General features: G+C 48.9%; 1 protein-coding gene and 1 long non-coding RNA gene across 9 annotated transcripts in view; one reads left to right on the top strand and one right to left on the bottom strand.

Annotated features, from left to right (window-relative positions):
* Nucleotides 1-17,372, top strand: part of ITPR1 (inositol 1,4,5-trisphosphate receptor type 1) — a 345,755-nt gene that overhangs the window by 274,469 nt on the left and 53,914 nt on the right. For all 6 annotated transcript variants that reach the window (XM_065933259.1, XM_065933257.1, XM_065933262.1 and 3 more), the window contains 5 exons: nt 1,676-1,786; nt 4,217-4,312; nt 7,340-7,462; nt 8,797-8,901; nt 11,926-12,118. In XM_065933259.1, the coding sequence (XP_065789331.1) occupies nt 1,676-1,786; nt 4,217-4,312; nt 7,340-7,462; nt 8,797-8,901; nt 11,926-12,118 (628 nt within the window). The remainder of the gene's footprint in view (nt 1-1,675; nt 1,787-4,216; nt 4,313-7,339; nt 7,463-8,796; nt 8,902-11,925; nt 12,119-17,372) is intronic.
* On the bottom strand, nt 4,320-12,498 carry LOC136166668 (uncharacterized). Of its 3 annotated transcripts, none has more exons than XR_010662975.1 (3): nt 12,024-12,498; nt 11,605-11,794; nt 4,320-6,397 (listed from the first exon to the last, which is right to left on the bottom strand). It is a non-coding gene; the product is annotated as an uncharacterized lncRNA (long non-coding RNA). The 3 variants fall into 3 exon arrangements; XR_010662976.1 differs by having other exon boundaries at nt 4,320-5,500; XR_010662977.1 differs by lacking the exon at nt 4,320-6,397 and adding an exon at nt 10,005-10,520.

The following is a 17,372-nucleotide window of genomic DNA, read 5'->3' as shown; positions in this document are numbered from 1 at the left end:
TCAGGACATGACCTGATCACAGGCATTAGCGGGCATCCTGGTCTATGCCCAGCTTGATTTGGTTTGAATGGCCCAGCTCTTCACTTTGCTGGGAATACGTGGTAAAGTTGGAGGTAAATGAATAAGACCGAAAGATTGGGTTCTATTTCAAATATTAGGGAAGACGCGAAAAGGGACCAACCACCTCACGGAAGGAGGTTTCACCTTAACCAGAGAGAAGAGCCTTCCTGGACATGAGACCATTTGAAAATAATATGGAAAAAACATACGGTTGACATTCAGAGAAGAGGAAGACCCATTAGTCTTTTTTAAAAATAATTTCTGTTTATTTATTTATCTTTGGTTGTGCTGGGTCTTCGTCACTGCAAGGGCTTTCCTCTGGGTGCTGTGAGTGGGGGCTCCTCTCTGGTTGCAGCACACAGGCTGCTCATTGCAGTGACTTCTCTCGTTGTGGAGCATAGGCTCTAGGTGTGCAGGCTCAGTAGTTGCAACTCCCCGGCTCTAGAGCACAGGCTCAGCAGTCGTGGCACATGGGCCCAGTTGCCCCGCACCATGTGGGATCTTCCTGGATCAGGGATTGAACCCGTGTCTCCTGCGTTGGCAGGCGGATTCTTTACCACTGAGCCACCAGGGAAGCCCAAGACCCATTGGTGCCTCTCAAGAAGTATATTTTTGGAGTGGAACCCAGTAGTTTCTTGAATAGAGTCATTGCTTACCCATGACATCTTATAGATTTTGTGAGGTTTTGCACTAATGCTAGAATGAGTATCGTTTTTAACTCAAATTCTAGCTGTGTCCTAGTTGGAGGGGGTAGGCCAGAGCTTAAAATAGCCCATGATAGACCCAGTGGCCAGGGCAGGTATGACATGCCATGTTACTTGGGAACCAAAGCCAGAACCTTGGCTCAGAAGAGAAGCCTGGCTTACAAGAGGGACCACTCACTGTATATTGAGAATCTGATCATAGTTGTCCATGATTACAAGGCTAACATTTTGTTAGATTCACTTTCCTCTCTAGGTATCCTGATGAGACAGATGGTATATTCTGAGTTAAAGTGAAAAGAAACAAACAAACAAAAAAATTATAACAGGCTTGCGGGGAGAGGTTTTATCTGACGTCTAAGTGAATTTCCTTATAACCTCAAGTTAGCTTTTCTGCCAAACTGAGGTCTGTACAAAGGAGCATACTGGTATGAATTCTGCTGCAAATGGGTATCTTACCTGGGGGAAGGTGATTAATTCTGATATTACGTGAATTAAAACTTGCTTTCTAAGCTCGAGCCTGAAGCAAAAGTGTGCGGTACGAAAACCGAGTGATGTAGAGAGAATGGAACACACCTTTCAAGGGGAAACCGGTGCTCAGAACCCAGAATCAGTCACACACCATATTTTCCCTTAAGAACAAAAGCCCACTGCGCTGTTTGGATTAGATGCGGCCAATTTATCAGTTACAGTGCATGGGGACTTTCCTACTGTTTACTGTTAATTCTGAAACTAGAGATTTTCATCTGTCTTTTATTTTTACCACTTTCTCACGGAAAATTTGCTGCCCTCCCCTAGAGACATGACTGGGAGTGGCAAACCTTGTGTTGAAATAGCAGTTCAGCCTGTTGGCCTTTGACGTCTGATCTATGACCAGCGTTTGTGGCAATGTCTGCCTGTGCCTCTTTTCTCAGAACTGCATAGCCACCCATGAATCCAATGGCATTGACATCATCACGGCCCTGATCCTCAATGACATCAACCCTCTGGGAAAGAAGAGGATGGACCTTGTGTTAGAACTGAAGGCAAGTAGGAATTGAAAGCAAAAAAAGCAGTAGCATTTGGAAACTTTGTTGTGTGTTGCCTGTGCATGTGATGTGACGTGGTCACTGCCGTGAAACTCAATCCTGAAGACAGTTGTTTTACACTGAATGAATGATCCACATTGCAAGTTCTGAGTAAAAGGCAGAACTTCGGTTTTTCCCTTCCAAATAAGGTCTTGGGAGAGGATATCAGTTTTTCAACTCACAGGTCACATGGAATGGGAACTCACCACCCAAAGCTAAGAGGCAAATTCAAACAGACTCTGAGAACTAACAACCTAATTCTGAAAGGTTCAGACAGAGAAACAGTGGAAACTCCATTCCCTCTGTTCTCTCTTATTCTCCCTTCCCCCATTGAGGAAAAGGGCCAGTTGAAGAATAGTACCACTAAAACTATTGAGGACCAAAAAATAATGCTGTATGTTGATAGTACTAGGGAACATCTTTTTCTCTTTCATGGTTGATACAGCAGAAGGGAGGTTCATCATTGCTGGGTTAACGTAAGGAAAGTTAAACTGGCCAGTATTGTGCCTCCCGGCCTCTGATGAGTTTCTTTGCATCCTATACAAGCAGATGACTGATAAGGAGGCACCTTTGGCATGCTCACTGCCTGTGAAACCCAAGTAGTTTTACGGAGTGAAAGCAGTTGCTTCAAGATGCTTAAGCCACTGGGTTTACAAGCTAGCTTGTTGAATATTTGAGAAGCTGATGGACGACTCCTGATGTTGATTTCTTGAATGTATGAGAAAATTAATTAAAAATAAAGTAAAAACAAAAGAACAAAAAAACCCTCACCCCTGTCTTAGGGGTTCCAAAGATTCTCTGAGTGCAAAGTTTCACTTTTGAGAATTGGACTTGCAGCCCAGCCTGGTGTCTAAAGTGTGTTTTGAAATGTTAGCCTCCCTGAGCACATTTCCTTTTTAACTGTTCCCGTGTTGGGACAGGTTGAGATCTGCCCTCCGTCTCACCCCCGCATGGAGCACCGGGCGCTTTGTCACTGTCATGGGAGAGCCTGGGACCCACAGGGTTTAGCTGTAAAGCCAATCTGTATTTATGGCATCAGTGGTGCCAGAGGAGAGGTCGTTAGGGAAGGTGGTAACACGGAAGCCCACAGGAATCACCCAGTTATTTTTATTTTATTTTACTGTTTCAAACCGAGAGTCCACGCTAATAGATAGTTTGGGTCTATGGTTTAAGTGGATTTGTTTCTTTGGGCTATTTTTAACTCCTTTGACAAATCCTATTGTCAAAGGATTGCCTCATTCAGGCTCATATCCGTGGCTACCATTTACCAGGATATCTAAGAGGAGTGCCTGAAATAAACTGAGACTTTCAGGGGCTCCTCATCAGCATTTCAGTGGTGTTTTCAGCTAGTCCAGTAACCTGAAGGTTATTAGAGGCATTTCTGCTCTGTGAAAAGCCATCTTTTGATGGCATAATGACCCAATGGAACTGCTGTGATCTGTGCTTGGGGAGAAGGAAAAAAAAAAAAAAAATACTGCCCCCTCTCACAAAAACAACAGCCTTTGAGTCCAACAGACAAAGAAGCATGTGGATTATCATAGTCCTGGAACCTAAAAGCTGAGACATGCAGGGAGTGGTTGTGTGAAAACTTTGAACATGGTGGGAAATGATGGTTTCATATGCGTATGATGATCCCTTTGGGTCCCTTTTGTTAACTGGCATTGGCTGTACTCTCATGATAATATTAGGGGCTATGAGAGCTGATAGTGCTATTTTAGGTCAGGGAAGTATAACTATTAGTCACTCAGTTGTGTTCGATTATTTGTGATCTCATGGACCACAGCCCGCCAGGCACCTCTGTCCATGGAATTCTCCAGACAAGAATACTGGAGTGGATTGCCGTTTCCTTCTCCCTTTGGTCAGGGAGGAATTCCCTTAATTGTCAGCCTTCTTTGACCTGCAAGGCTGAATCACAGTGTTGATAACCACCCCCTGCCCCTGAAGGCATCTGGATCTATGTCTCAGGGGCTTCCTGACCACTGTCATCATCAGGGTCCCAGTGTATCCACCAAGCTCCCTTGTTTAACTGTCCCGTGTCCACTAGGAGTTGGACAAGTGACAGTAAGTGTAAACTCTACCCAAGCAAACAGGTGCCTCTTGGACCATCATCTGTTCCTGTGGATGTGTTTTGGGGGTTGAAAGTGGCACCTTCTCGTCTGGTGCAGATGGTTTTTGATATATCGGGTTGGCCAAAAAGTTTGTTCGGGTTTGTCTGTATTCTCTTATGGAAAACCCCAAATGAACTTTTGGGCCAACTCAGCGCGGGACCCACACCCTCCCAGGGAGTAGAACATTTGCCAGGATGTGGCTCCCGATCACCCATGGTTCAGGCCAGCCACCCCCTGGCAACTCCTCCTCATTCCTTCCTCCGTTTGTGTCTCTGATTAGAACAACGCGTCCAAGTTGCTCCTGGCCATCATGGAGAGCAGGCATGACAGTGAGAATGCCGAGAGGATCCTCTATAACATGAGGCCCAAGGAGCTGGTGAGTCGGATGACTGAGCCCCTGGCCGTGGCGCGGAGCAGCAGCAGAGCTTCGTGGGTGCCAGAGCAGAGTATCTACTTCCTGGAGCTTTCTTCATGATGCCAGCGATCAGAAGCACAAAGAGAACATTCCATTCGGGCCACTGGCCAGGGCAGGGAGGTGACCCCTGTATGGAGTAGGGGGCCTCTGCCTTCAGCACAGCCCCCAGGGAGAGCCTCCCCAGGCTGTTCTCCTCGGGGAAGGCGGCACAGGGGGGGCGTGGGAGCCTGGAGTTCACATCCACAGCTCTGTCCTTCTCTGGGTCACCTTGGTGACTCTCTGAGCGCCACTTCCCTGAAGGGAAAAGGATGGTGTTAGCTGGTCCAGAGGGTTACCAGAGAGACTAAGCAGATGGTTCCTGCAGGGCTTTGTACAAGGTGCCCGCCCGCGGTCAGCTCTTCCAGATCGCGCTTATTCACAGCTGCTCTCTGCTGTGGCTCTGTCCAGGGATCAGGAATTCATATCTCTTCTTGGTATCGAGAATCTGGGCAACAGAATAGTGTTGTTTTTCTGTTTTTTTGCCGGGTGGGGGTGGGGCAGGAGGGCGGTGCTGGTGTTTTGGGTCTTTCAGAAAAGAAAGCACACTTGTTTATTTTGGGGGGTGATGTTAACAGCTGGCTGTGACTTCCAGGCCGGCAGTCAGGGCTGTAGACTGTGAGACAGCAACTGGCAGAGATGCTGAACCGAACTGAGGACGGAGTTCTCTATTTGGACTTTTTCCCACGCAAATAAACTGTAACTGGCAGACCTAAACGAGGGCACGAAAACTTCCCTGCCGCCCGGTGACCCAGTGTGTGCCTGGGGCCGGCTAAAGTCCCTTTATGTGTCCCTTTAAATAAAGTTCACAGTGAGCCCAGCACTTTGATCTCTGAGGCCAGGAGTGAGTTCTCAGCCTGAGACGGAAGTCCTCTCCCAGTTTACGTAAGGGCTTATGTAACTGGAACTGGGGGTTGGGGAGACTGGGATCCGTCACTCCTGAGTGGGGACGGATGACTGGGCAGGGACCCCACTCCAGTTCCCATCAGTCAAGAACACACTGCATCCTGGATGGGGGACGTGGCAGCCCCTCTGGGTACCACCAGCTTCCACGTCGCCCTCTTGTGGCTGAACAGCTTCATTCCCAAATCGCAGGGCAGAGTCAAAGGCTTCCTGGAACAAACGCAATTCTGAGAAGGTGTGCAGCAGAGATACCCTAATGTTGGGAGCACGTGTGCACATATGTGTGTGCACGCTTACATGTTGTGCATTCAGGCTCTCATGTCCTGTGTGATACGTTGTCTGTTCGGTTTGTTTTTAAAGAACCGACAGGAAGACAAACTCAGAGAGTGAGGGTGTTGTCGCCACAGTTGTTTCCAGGGCCTAACCTGGTGTCAGTGCAGAAATGTGTGGCCCTCTGCGCGTTGGGTCTTGGACAGTGAGAAGTAATTCACAGTATTGTACTTGTGGCGATGCAGGAGGCGGAAATGTCTTCTGAGTCGTGAAAGAAAATGATCAATTTTTAGTGCAAATTAAGGATTGAAGGCATTGTGTTCTTATTCTCTGAATGATTGATTCTTGATAGGTTCACCTGATAAACGTTGACTTGGCCCTGTTTTGTCCAGGGCGTCGTACTGGGTTCCTGGGAGGAACTGAGAAAGGGGCAGAACCAACCCTACCCCCTCACAGGGAGCTGAGGCCAGCAGGTGGGAGCAGGAAGGCTGGCACCCAGATGCCCTGGGAAGCATGCTCTGGGCGTGAGAAGATCAAGGTCAAAGCTCAGCTCTCGTGTGAATTTTGGCACGCCCCTTTGCCTCTCTGAGTCTGCTTCCTCATCCATAATCAAGGGGAATCTTTGACACCTCATAAAACGTTGATGAGCCTTCACGTTTCTGAAAGAATGAAGATACTAAGCATAGTGCTCAGAGCATAGAAAGTGCTGGTAGATGTCATCTGTTAAAGAGCTTTTCTTCATTTGGTGTAGGCTGCGAGGGACAGGGAAATATTTGAAGCCAGAAAATAGTTTCATCAGCCATTCCTAAAGGCGAATGGTTTTCTTTTCTGTTTTTCCTGAAATGGCAAAGGTATTGGATGGGGAGAGATGACAGGAGGAGATGAATAGATAGAACAAGACTGGCTTCTAGCCTTCATTTGTATCATGTTATTATTTGGGTGCATATTTTTTTTAGCCACCGTCCCTTTCTAAAGTAGAAGGTCATAACAGGAAACTCTGTTGAATGTTATGGGGCAGCCTGGGAGGGAAGGGAGTTTGGGGGAGAATGGACACATGAATGTATATGGCTGAGTCCCTTCTCTGTCCACCTGAACCTATCACAACACTGTTTATTGACTATGAAAAAAAGTGAAAGTCGCTCAGTCGTGTCTGACTCTTTGTGACCCTATGGACTACACAGTCCATGGAATTCTCTAGGCCAGAATACTGGAGTGGGTAGCCTTTCCCTTCTCCAGAGGATCTTCCCAACCCAGGGATCGAATCCAGGTCTCCCACATTGCAGGTGGATTCTTTACCAGCTGAGCCACAAGGGAAGCCCAAGGATACTGGAGTGGGTAACCTATCCCTTCTCCAGTGGATCTTCCCAACCCAGGAGTTGAACTGGGTTCCCTGCATTACTGCAGAAGGATTCTTTACCAACTGAGCTATCAGAGAAGCCCATTTACTGGCTATGCCCCAACACAAAATTAAAAGTTAAAAAAAAGGTAGACAGTCATAGATCAGCCACAGGATGTCTGCTGGTTTAGGGAGAATGAATGGGTTTCCTCCTCCTGTCAGTGGAGGCTGATGGGGCATGACTGCCTGTGACTTTGTTAAGAAGGATTCTCAAAAAAAAAAAAAAAGGATTCTTAGGCTGTGTCCACACCTGGAGGAAAAGTGTACTGAGTCTGGTGGGCAATGTCCGTCCTAGGAGGGGAGATCCCGTGTGTGTGCTGTCCTTGCCCGTCCTGTGTGGGTTTTCCTGAGACAGGGGCTCTGTGCCGTGGCCCTTCTTGCAGGTGGAAGTGATCAAGAAAGCCTACATGCAAGGTGAAGTGGAGTTCGAGGATGGTGAGAATGGCGAGGATGGGGCCGCCTCCCCCAGGAACGTGGGGCACAACATCTACATCCTGGCTCATCAGGTGCGCCCCCTCCCAGGCCCCCCGCCCTACAGTCAGGCCCAGCATTCCACGCATGCGCCCTCACAGTTGCTTTTCCTGCAAGGACTCAGCCCGAGGTTGCTTGGGCGCGTGGTAACGTGGCTCACGGGTACGGCCAGCCACCTGACCCCGAGTGTGAGGTCCAGGCTGCCTCCAGTGTTCCGTTCCCGCAGGGTCATGTCCTCGGAAACCCCCACATTTCTTAAAAGCGTTCCCACTGAGCCGTGACACTTGGATAGTTTATGACTGTGTCTCCAGACACTTGAAAGGAGTCCTAGTCTTTTCATAAATATTGATGAGTCTGTCTTAACCGTCTCAAGAAAGAAACCTCATCTGCCTGGCCTATCGCACTTGGAAATCTTTGGGAACTTGTCACTCTGCCTTGTCTTTGTTTGCTTTTCGGGGGATGGAGTAATACTTCCTACCCTGGCACCAGAATGCCCTGTTTCGTAACTCGCTTCCCAAGTGGCTGGGCTTCTGAAGACACTTCCTCTTTCTGGAGGTTGACGTGCTTGGAGCAGGCTGAGGTGTGTGGGCAGCCGGGAGCTCTGGTCCCTTCCACCTCTCTTAGATGGAGGCGTTTGATAGAAAACAATGATGCGATTGGGCTGGAGGTTGATAAGTCCATGTTCCTTGTCTCCTCCATTCTTGGCATTTAATTTAGCCCCTGGGAGTTTGGGAGGGTCACGTGCACACTGCTATGTTTAAAATAGATAACGAACAAGTACCTACCGTATGGCCCTTGGAACCCTGCTCAGTGTTACGTGGCAGCCTGGATGGATGGGGGATTTGGGGAGAATGGATACATGTATATATGTAGCTGAGTCCCTTCGCTGCTCACCTGAAATTATCACAGTATTGTTAACCTGCTATACCCTAATACAAAATAAAAAATTTAAAGTTGAAAAAAAAATTGTATGCCCAAATCAGCTTACTCAGTCTTAGTGAGCAAGTACATACTGATAATTAAATGATTTAAGTTTCAAAAAAAATGATAATATAGCCCCTGTGAAGTTTCAGGGCATTCCAAAAGGAGGCTCTGTAGGGTTGGATAGAAAACCCCACCTCCCTCCTGCCTGGCCAAGGAAACCAGGGCAAAGTGGGCCCTTAAGTGGACATGCGCTCTCCATGCCACTCTGCCAGGCTCCAAAATAGCTGCTGTGCAGAGCAAGCCTCAGTGGGGTGCAGGGGGCCCCCCTTCGCCCTCCAGCTTGCTGCTTATTCCCATGCATCTTTTCTACCCAGAGCTAGAAAGCAGCTGTGTGTTGCTGTTGCAAACAGAACTGAGTCCCGTGTTGTCTGCACTTGTCTTCTAGTTGGCTCGACATAACAAAGAGCTTCAGACCATGCTGAAACCCGGCGGCCAGGTGGATGGAGACGAAGCTCTGGAGTTTTATGCCAAGCACACGGCCCAGATAGAGGTAAAGGCCGGGTACACTTGGGACCCAGGCTTGCGTCGAGGGCCTCCGCAGTGGGCGCCCTGGGCTGGGGCTAACATGCCAGTCATTGGTCTGAGTGGTAAACAGGTGGTGGGCAGCTACAGTGCCCCAGGGCCTGCACTCAATGCTCAAAGCCATGACACCCAAGGTAGTGGGGAGCAGACACCGAACCAGGCCACACGAGGAGACTCGCTGTGAATTCGGACAAGGGTGTGAGGACGACCAGAAGGTATCATGAGACGGTACCGCAGAAGGACCTGCGCTGGGTTGTGGCGGTCGGGGTGGCCTGTTCTGAACAGTTACCTGAGCGCAGACCTTCCGAAGGATGGAATGAAGGGGCACAGCCCGGAGGCTAGTGCTTGACAGGCCCCGAGGTGGGAGGTGAAGGTGAGGAGGTGGGCTTTAGTGAGCAGGAGTGAGAAAACAGTGGATGAGAGGAAAGACAGACAGCCCCAGGTCCTGCAGGACCGCATCCAGCATTGCCGGGAGGAGTCTGGACTTTACACTCAGAACTCCACCGAGGAGGAGTAATACAACCAGATCTGCACTTGAAAACACACACCCACACACTCACACAAGAAAAGAAATCATCTCCATTTTGCAGATGGGACAGCACTGAGAAAGGACTCGGAGGTTGCATCACTCAGAGAGAGGTCCGGTTCTCAGTGTCAGGGCTGACATTCTCATCCATGTCTGGCTGACCTCAGAGCCCATGGGTGTTTTTAATGTTCCTTGCATTGTCTCCTGGGGCCCGAGAGAGCCCAGACCTGCGCCTGCAGGCTTCAGGCTGTAAGGGATGGTGTGTCCTGATCAGCTAGTGAGGAGGTGCACAAATACAGTATCAGTGTCAGAGCAAGGATTTTGAAAGACTAGCAGACTCCTTTGGGCCATATGAGACTCGCAGGATAGAGACGTGTTAGAGGATAATCTTACCCGCTGCCTGGGGTCTCTGGGCTGTCCTCATAAAATGTGTCATTTCACCGATCGCTTGACCATGACAGTGTGCATGAGCACGTAATCTCAATTGATTGAGATTGATTGAGATCTCAACAGATTGATTCTGTTAATGACCAGAAGTTTGTTCTCTGGAGCGCTTAGGAGACAAGCTTCAGGTATTTGCGGTGTGGAATGTCAGACAGGAAGGAACCTTGGCAATGGTCTGGTTGAGCTCCTTGGTTCACCAGGGAGCCAAAATTGACGTTCGATCAGGTGCAGAGGTGTTAACAAGGTCACCCACTCTGTTAGAGGTGGGGAAGGGCTGGGATAGATTTTGATTCCCAACTGTACATTGACTGAAAGAGAAGCATGAATCGATCTTGAGTAATGGAGAGAAATGGCCAGGCAGGGCCCCCTGAGCTCTTGAAATCCTGTTCCTGGGCAGCTGCTCATTCCTTCCAGTCTCGCAGGACAGAGAGAGCTGTCACTCCCAGGCGCCCACAGACCCGCATCCCATCGCTCTGGTCCCACGCGCAGGTCGCCCTGAGATCTGAGTACCTGTTCTTGCCAGGAGACCTGCTGTTTCTCCATTGTCTCCTGAGCACAAATCTTCTCAGCTCGTGTTGCTTCCGTGTAAGGGGGGCTGACTCAGAGCCCCCCGGATGCTGTAAAGCAGGATGGCCATGGGGGACTGTGGACGGTGTATGCACCCGCATTACCAACACCCGCCCCACCCCCACAATCCCAGTTAACGAGATTGGCTTATGCACCAGACTCAGTAACATGATCTCCAGTTTGATTTGGAAACCCCTGGTCTCCAGACGACATCTCTGAGGATTCAGGAAGGCCGGGCTGTGGGAACCTGCCTCGTTTCAGAGTTTCCCACTGCAGCTTGACCTGAGTCATCTCTCCTGCTGTGCTGGGAAAAAAAAGCACTGGGAGATTGGGAACCAAAACTTCTCAAGGAGGGCATGGCTGGGCCTCACCTGGCTTGTCCAGCCCCTGGGGAGGACGGACACAGGGAGGCCTCGCCCCTCTGGTACTGCGCCCCAACCCCTTTGAACTCTCTGCACCCCCGCCCCAGGACTGTGACTCAACGCATTGTTGAAAAATTTGAACAGTCTCCCCCGAGACAACTCTCTAGGGCCTGAACCTGTCTAGGAAGGGCACGGGGAATATCTGTGAAGTGTCCACCCCAGGAATCAGCAAAGCTAGTTATAAAAGAGCAATGAGCATGATACCAGTATTAAAAGAGCCTATTGTTTTATGCATCACACATGTTAGATGCTCTGACAGGTCAGAGGTTAGAGGTCACTGCATCTGTGAAAACCGAAGATCTCCTTTTTGAGTTCCTATCTAGGGAAAAGAACCCACCTTTGCAATCTGCGAAAGGCTCTTAGGTGAGATTTGTACCGTGGCCTAGCACTACGTGGTACAATAGGATCACCGCTGGCTGTGTCTGGCTGTTTACATTAAAATTAAATAAACCAGTCCTCAGCTGTGCCAGCCACATGTGCTGGTCCTGAGTGCCCGTATGTGAGTAGGGACTCTGGTCTCAAAGGGGCAGACACACAGTTGCGGCATCATTTCATCATTCCCGTTTTCATCATTCCAGAAAGTTCTGTTGGACATCTGTAGCCCCAAGCCTCACATGAATCTGTACACAGAACACATTTTGAATTGTTCCAGATAAAACTTCATCACAGTATAATTCATGGGTCTGAGGTTAGAAAAATATTTTGACTTTACCGAAACGGTTTTATGCATAAATCTTATGAGATACAGCCCAGTCTGGGAGTTACAAAATCCAAGAAGACTCCGGGTCAGGTCTGTGTTATGCTTGATCTTTAATTCTGAGACGGGACTTCCCTGGTGGTCCAGTGGTTAAGCGTCCAATCTTCCAGTGCAGGGGGTGTGGTTTCAATCCCTGGTCAGGGAACTAAGATCCCACATGCCATGTGGTATGGATAAAAAAGAAAAAATCTAGGCTGAATACTGAGCCTGTGGCCTGTGCCAAGTCCTTAGTAAAGGATTTTACTAAGTAAAGTCCTCTCCATTTTTTCACCCTAGATTGTCAGATTAGACCGAACCATGGAGCAGATTGTCTTCCCTGTGCCCAGTATATGTGAATTCCTAACCAAAGAATCAAAACTACGGATATACTATACCACAGAGAGGGACGAGCAGGGCAGCAAGATCAACGACTTCTTCCTGCGGTCCGAGGACCTCTTCAATGAGATGAATTGGCAGAAGAAGCTCAGAGGTGGGTCAGCGCCTCCAGGTGCTGGAATTGTGTGATTCTGGGGGTCTTGCACGCTGGGGTTTGATGGAGAGTGTGTGGACCTCCCCATAGGAGCAGAGCTGGTGGGGTTCAGGATTCTGTCCCCCTCTGAGCACCAGGACGACTGAGGCACCTTGGGAGCTGGTGAATGGGCGCCAGCCTCCGGGAGGCTCTAAAAAGCCTTCCTTCCGGCCGCCTTTGAACTGATTCGACTGGAGAGCTCCCAAAAGGACTTAAAATGCTCCTATTTTGATGGAGAAAATTAAAGGGATGGAGAACAGACAGGCCTGCTGCTCACAGGATGGCACATTTGAGGAGGAGGTTGAGAGCTCGTTGACCAGCCCACCTGCTCGGAACACACTGGTCTTCCCCCTTTTATGGGGCAGTTTGGACTGTAGACCCTAGGGTCATTTTACAGGCAGTGGAATCACTGGCCACAGAAGATGCGTCATTGCTCACCAGCGAATCCCAGTGCAGGGCCCAGCCAGGCTGGCTCCATTTCCTCGTCTAAAACCCTTCACAGGGCTGCCCTGGTGGGCTTCTCTGCGTCCAGTTTTCATTAGGGTTTTAATGTGATCCTTCATTGCCCACAGTACGCTGGGCACCAGCTGTTGTGACCAGTTTAGAAAGGATGCTGCTGCATTCCTGTCGTTAGTCAGGAGTTCGGGTTTGTATTTGAAACCCTGGATTCCAGCTGCCCTTGTGATCCACTCCAGCTCCTGCTGAGGGGCGGGGCTGCGGGAGGGGAACTGGGCTGGAGGTCAGGTTCTGGGTGCTCTGGTCCTCTTCCTCCCTCACCGGCCTGAGCCGGCGCAGACCTGCCTCGTTTCCTGCTGCCCCTGCTCCGCTCCGCTCCGCTCCCTGCCTGCCTGGAATCGGTTAGCGGCAGAAGGCGTTGTGCAAGCAGGCTGCCTGCCAGGTGCTGGTCTCGCCCCACCCCTACTCCTTTCTCTCTCATTTCTAAGGGACGCCTCATCGACCAGCACTTTAAGCATTGTCACATGTTTTGCTGCACCAACCCAGTTGTCACCCAGCCCCACGCGAGGTGTCTAGCTCACCTTTAAGAGAACAGCATGTGTGTCCTCCACGGTGTGGACCTCAGAATGCTTTATGGACAGGTGGCCCCACTATCATTGGTTCTCGAAGCCACCATGGGCTCCATCCAAGCTCCTGTAGCTCAAGCATCGTGAGTCGTGTTGAACATCCTCGCAGCACCGTGCTCATGTAGTCAGATAAGAAGGATACCCAAAAAGGTAGACAGAGACCCTATGTGTATTCTTGTCTTCTCAGCTATGGCGTTCAGTAGAAGGGAACTTCCTCTTTGTTGATTTTGCTCTTCTTTGAAATAGTCCATGATGCCCACTTTAGGAGATGATCCTGAAGTCACGGTTTGCTTCATCCAGACCTCCATGATGGTTATTAGAACAGTGGTTTTGGACTTCCCTGGTGGTGTGGTGGATAGGAATCTTATCTGCCAATGCAGGGAACATGGGTTTGATCCCTGGTCTGGGAAGATTCCACATGTGGGGAGCAACTACGCCCACGCACCACAGCTACTGAGTCCGCGCTCTAGAGCCTGCAGGCCACAGCTTCTGAGCCCACGTGCAACAAGTACTGAAACTTGAGTGCCCAGAGCCTGTGATCTGCAACAAGAGAAGCCACCACAAAGAGTAGCGCCCAGCTGCCACAACTAGAGAAAGCCCACGTGCAGCAACGAAGACTCAGCACAACCTTGAACACGTGAATTAAAAAAAAAAGAGTTTACCCTTTCTAATATATAGGTCTACTAAGTACTGATGCCAAGACTGGTCAGATTTATTCATTCTCTCTGAATTGTGTTATCCAATAGGTAATAGGCTCTCCAGGGGGCTTATGAATTAAAAGAAAGATTTTCATCTTTTATGATGAGGTAAGAGACCTTGTCATCCCTCTTTCTGAGATGTTGTCTTCAGCCTGGCAGAGTAGGGAGACCTCAGCTGCAAGAGGTGGGGATCTCTGAATTGGTTCTCCTTCCATCACCCACTGGCTTTGTGGCCTGGGCAGATGACTAAACCTCTTCTAGGCCCTCACCTAAAAAGTGGGGAATTAGGACTGCACGATGGATTGGTTGATCAAGGAATGACCAACTCATCATTCCAGGTTTTCTATTGCTTTGTAGCTAATACCTTCTCTTACTTGGTCTGTCTTTGTTTCAAAAGCAGTTTTTGTTTCAGTGAAGCTTAAACACAGCTACGGTTGTCAACTGAGATTTTAATTGGCTTCATAGCTCTGCTGGTAAGAGAAAAATTGAAAGTAATAACTGAATTAAACATGATTTGCATATTTAGGAAGAGGAGAAATGTACTCATTAGAAGTGCAATTAAAATGAAATACATTTTCCCCTCTAAGTAGCTTATTTCTCTTCTGATGCGTCTGCAGAAAAGAGTTCTCTGACTTGTTTATGAAGGTGCTTTACTTTTTCCTGAAAGTGTCACCGGGAATCATCTATGCCTTGGAGAATCTGTAGCTGGGGCTCAGATATACACGGAGGTGTGTCTGAGACACATGTTGCTTCATCTTTTCTTCTTCAAGTGTTAAGATACTTAGTTCCTATATTCTCTTGAAACCCTCTTCCCTGCTTTACTCAATAGACACACTCACACACACACACACACACACACACACACACTTGTGTGCATTCACATCCTCCATCCACGGTGTCTCTCTGATACATTCTCCTGGCCCCAGGGATGAGAAAACTCTGGGCTAAGAAAACTAGAAAGTAGTGAAAGGAAACTGAGGCAGAGCTGCAAAGGCTGACAATTTGTCACTTGGTGTTATGTGGTGTTTTGTTGTTCAGGCACTCAGTCCTGTCTGACTCCTTGCGACCCCATGGGCTGCAACATACCAGGCTTCCCTGTCCTTCACCCTCATGATTTATTCATTGGAATAGAGTGGGAAGTTCCATTGCTCTATATGCACATGGAGTCTATGTCTTCAGCAAGCCCCAGTTCCTTAAAAAGAAAATAAACTAGGATAAGAGGGTTAGCAGAAGATGCCCTGGGTGCAGTTACTTAAATCGCCTGCCCTTCTGGGATCATGGTACCCTGTCTTCTTGCACCTGTGTGGATACCCAGTTGCCTTAAAGGGTTGAATATTTGTTCATATTCAGAGTGACACCACAATTTAAGTACAGTGTTAGCCTTATAAAAGTCAGGTTTGGGAACTGTATGCCAGAGTTGAGGAGCATTTATTAGAGTCATGTTAAAGCATCAAGCAATGGCTATTCTTACACTTGGTTCGGGTTGAGAGCTCCCCCTGAAGAGAATCCTGGCTTACCCCTCACTGATTTCTGCCATTTCCTGCCTTTTTAGCTTTTCACTTCTTGTTAGTCTGTTACCCACACACTGGTGGGGGGAGGATGTTGTAAATTCCCATGTTCCCATCAGTCAGCCCTTGGCCATCCTTGCCATTGTTTCTTCTATGCTGTTCAGAGTTTTCATATTCAGATCAGGAATGGGCTTTAATCCCAGAAAAAACACCAACAGTTATTGTCTCCAGAGCAAGTGGTTTCTCATCTTCAATTGGCTTCAGCAATTATTAATAGCTTATAAAATAAAACAAACTCCGGGAAATCAGGTTGACTGATTACTGGGCGACTCCTCTGCTAAATGGTGACATGAGCCCCTTAACTGTGTCCTTGTCATTGAGCCCAGGGGTCTCTGAGATGAGGGGATGAGATTGCCAAAGCTTCTATCCTCGGCTGGGCCTCAGTTTCCCTCATTTATCAAATGAGAGATGTTAAACCAGATGCTGCTTATAGCTCCAAAACTCAGCGGTTTGGAAACATGGCCTCTTACCAAGTGCGAGCTTGAAAATGAGCAGTTATTAAATTATCCAGGGCTCTGTGTAATTGCGCCATAACTTTCTTTTGGCTAGAAGCTTGTGAAGGCTTGGTTACTGCTATAGGCATCGTTATAGAGTCATCGGATTTGTCACTGGCTGCTGTCCTAGAGTGAAACGGTGACTTCATCGGGAAAGAGAAATAACACGCTAGACACCCATTTTCACCTACTCCACATTTCGCTTTAGAGGAGAATTATGTTGAATGAGCCTATCTTCTGGAAACTTTGCCTCTGGCGTGAGATGGAAATTATTCCCCCCATAGCTATTCTTAAGCATCTTCCTAAGTGTAAGGTGCCACCGAAGAATTCAGAGGAAAAGGAAGCACCCGTGCACACAGTGTGGCCACCGGCTTGTCCTCAGCTGAGATGCAGCCAGTGTGGTGTCACCTGTCAGTAACAATGGGATAGGACGGTAGCACTGCCTGAGACCTGATGCTTTCAAACTGGGGTGCTGGAGAAGACTCTTGAGAGTCCCGTGGACAGCAAGGAGATCTAACCAGTCCATCCTAAAGGAAGTTAACCCTGAATATTCACTGGAAGGACTGATACTGAAGCTCCAATACTTTGGCCACCTGATGCGAAGAGCCGACTCACTGGGAAAGAGCCTGATACTGGGAAAGACTGAGGGCAAAGAGGAGAAGGGGACAACAGAGGATGAGATGGTTGGATGGCATCACCAGCTCAATGGACATGGGTTTGGGCAAACTTTGGAAAATAGTGAGGGACATGGAGGCCTGGCATGCTGCCATCGAAGGGGTCACAAGGAGTCGGACATGACTGAGCAACTGAACAATAACTGCCTCAAGGGTCTCCTGCCCTTTGGGAGGGCTTTGGGGCCCCATCCTTTCTCTACTGTAGCCTTTGGAAATGGAGCTTGGCTGCTGACCATCCAGGCAGAGCTCCTATTTCTGGTTCCTCTTCTGGAAAATGGTGGATGACTTGGTGGTGGGAAAGGGGCTATTGTCTTGCTTTCAGGCATCAGTGACTCGGTGAAGAATTTCAAGCAGGAAGGCGTGTGGAAGTGGTAACATTCCTAGCCTGGGGCCCAGCTGGGCTGACTCTGAATGCTGTGTGTGCCCCCCCCACCAGTACCCCCCACTTCTCAAAGGCTCATTGAGTTCTCCAGTCTCCTTGGGCATCTCCTCCAGTCCCAGGGCCCCAGGGGGAGCTGAGGACTTGGCACGTGAACCCTGGATAACCCCCCAGATTCCATAACTGATGATGCTGACGGGGGCATGCGGGGTTTTTAGATGCTCCAGCTTTTCCCCTTTCTTCTCTTCCTTGTCCCCCAATTCCTCTTCTGTTCCAGTAAGGACTCCCAACAGAAACAAACCCATCTGATGTCGTTCTGA

This window comes from Muntiacus reevesi, chromosome 4 (genome assembly GCF_963930625.1).
Source record: "Muntiacus reevesi chromosome 4, mMunRee1.1, whole genome shotgun sequence".
Classification (NCBI taxonomy): Eukaryota; Metazoa; Chordata; class Mammalia; order Artiodactyla; family Cervidae; genus Muntiacus; species Muntiacus reevesi.
This window is presented reverse-complemented; position numbering and strand designations above follow the sequence as displayed.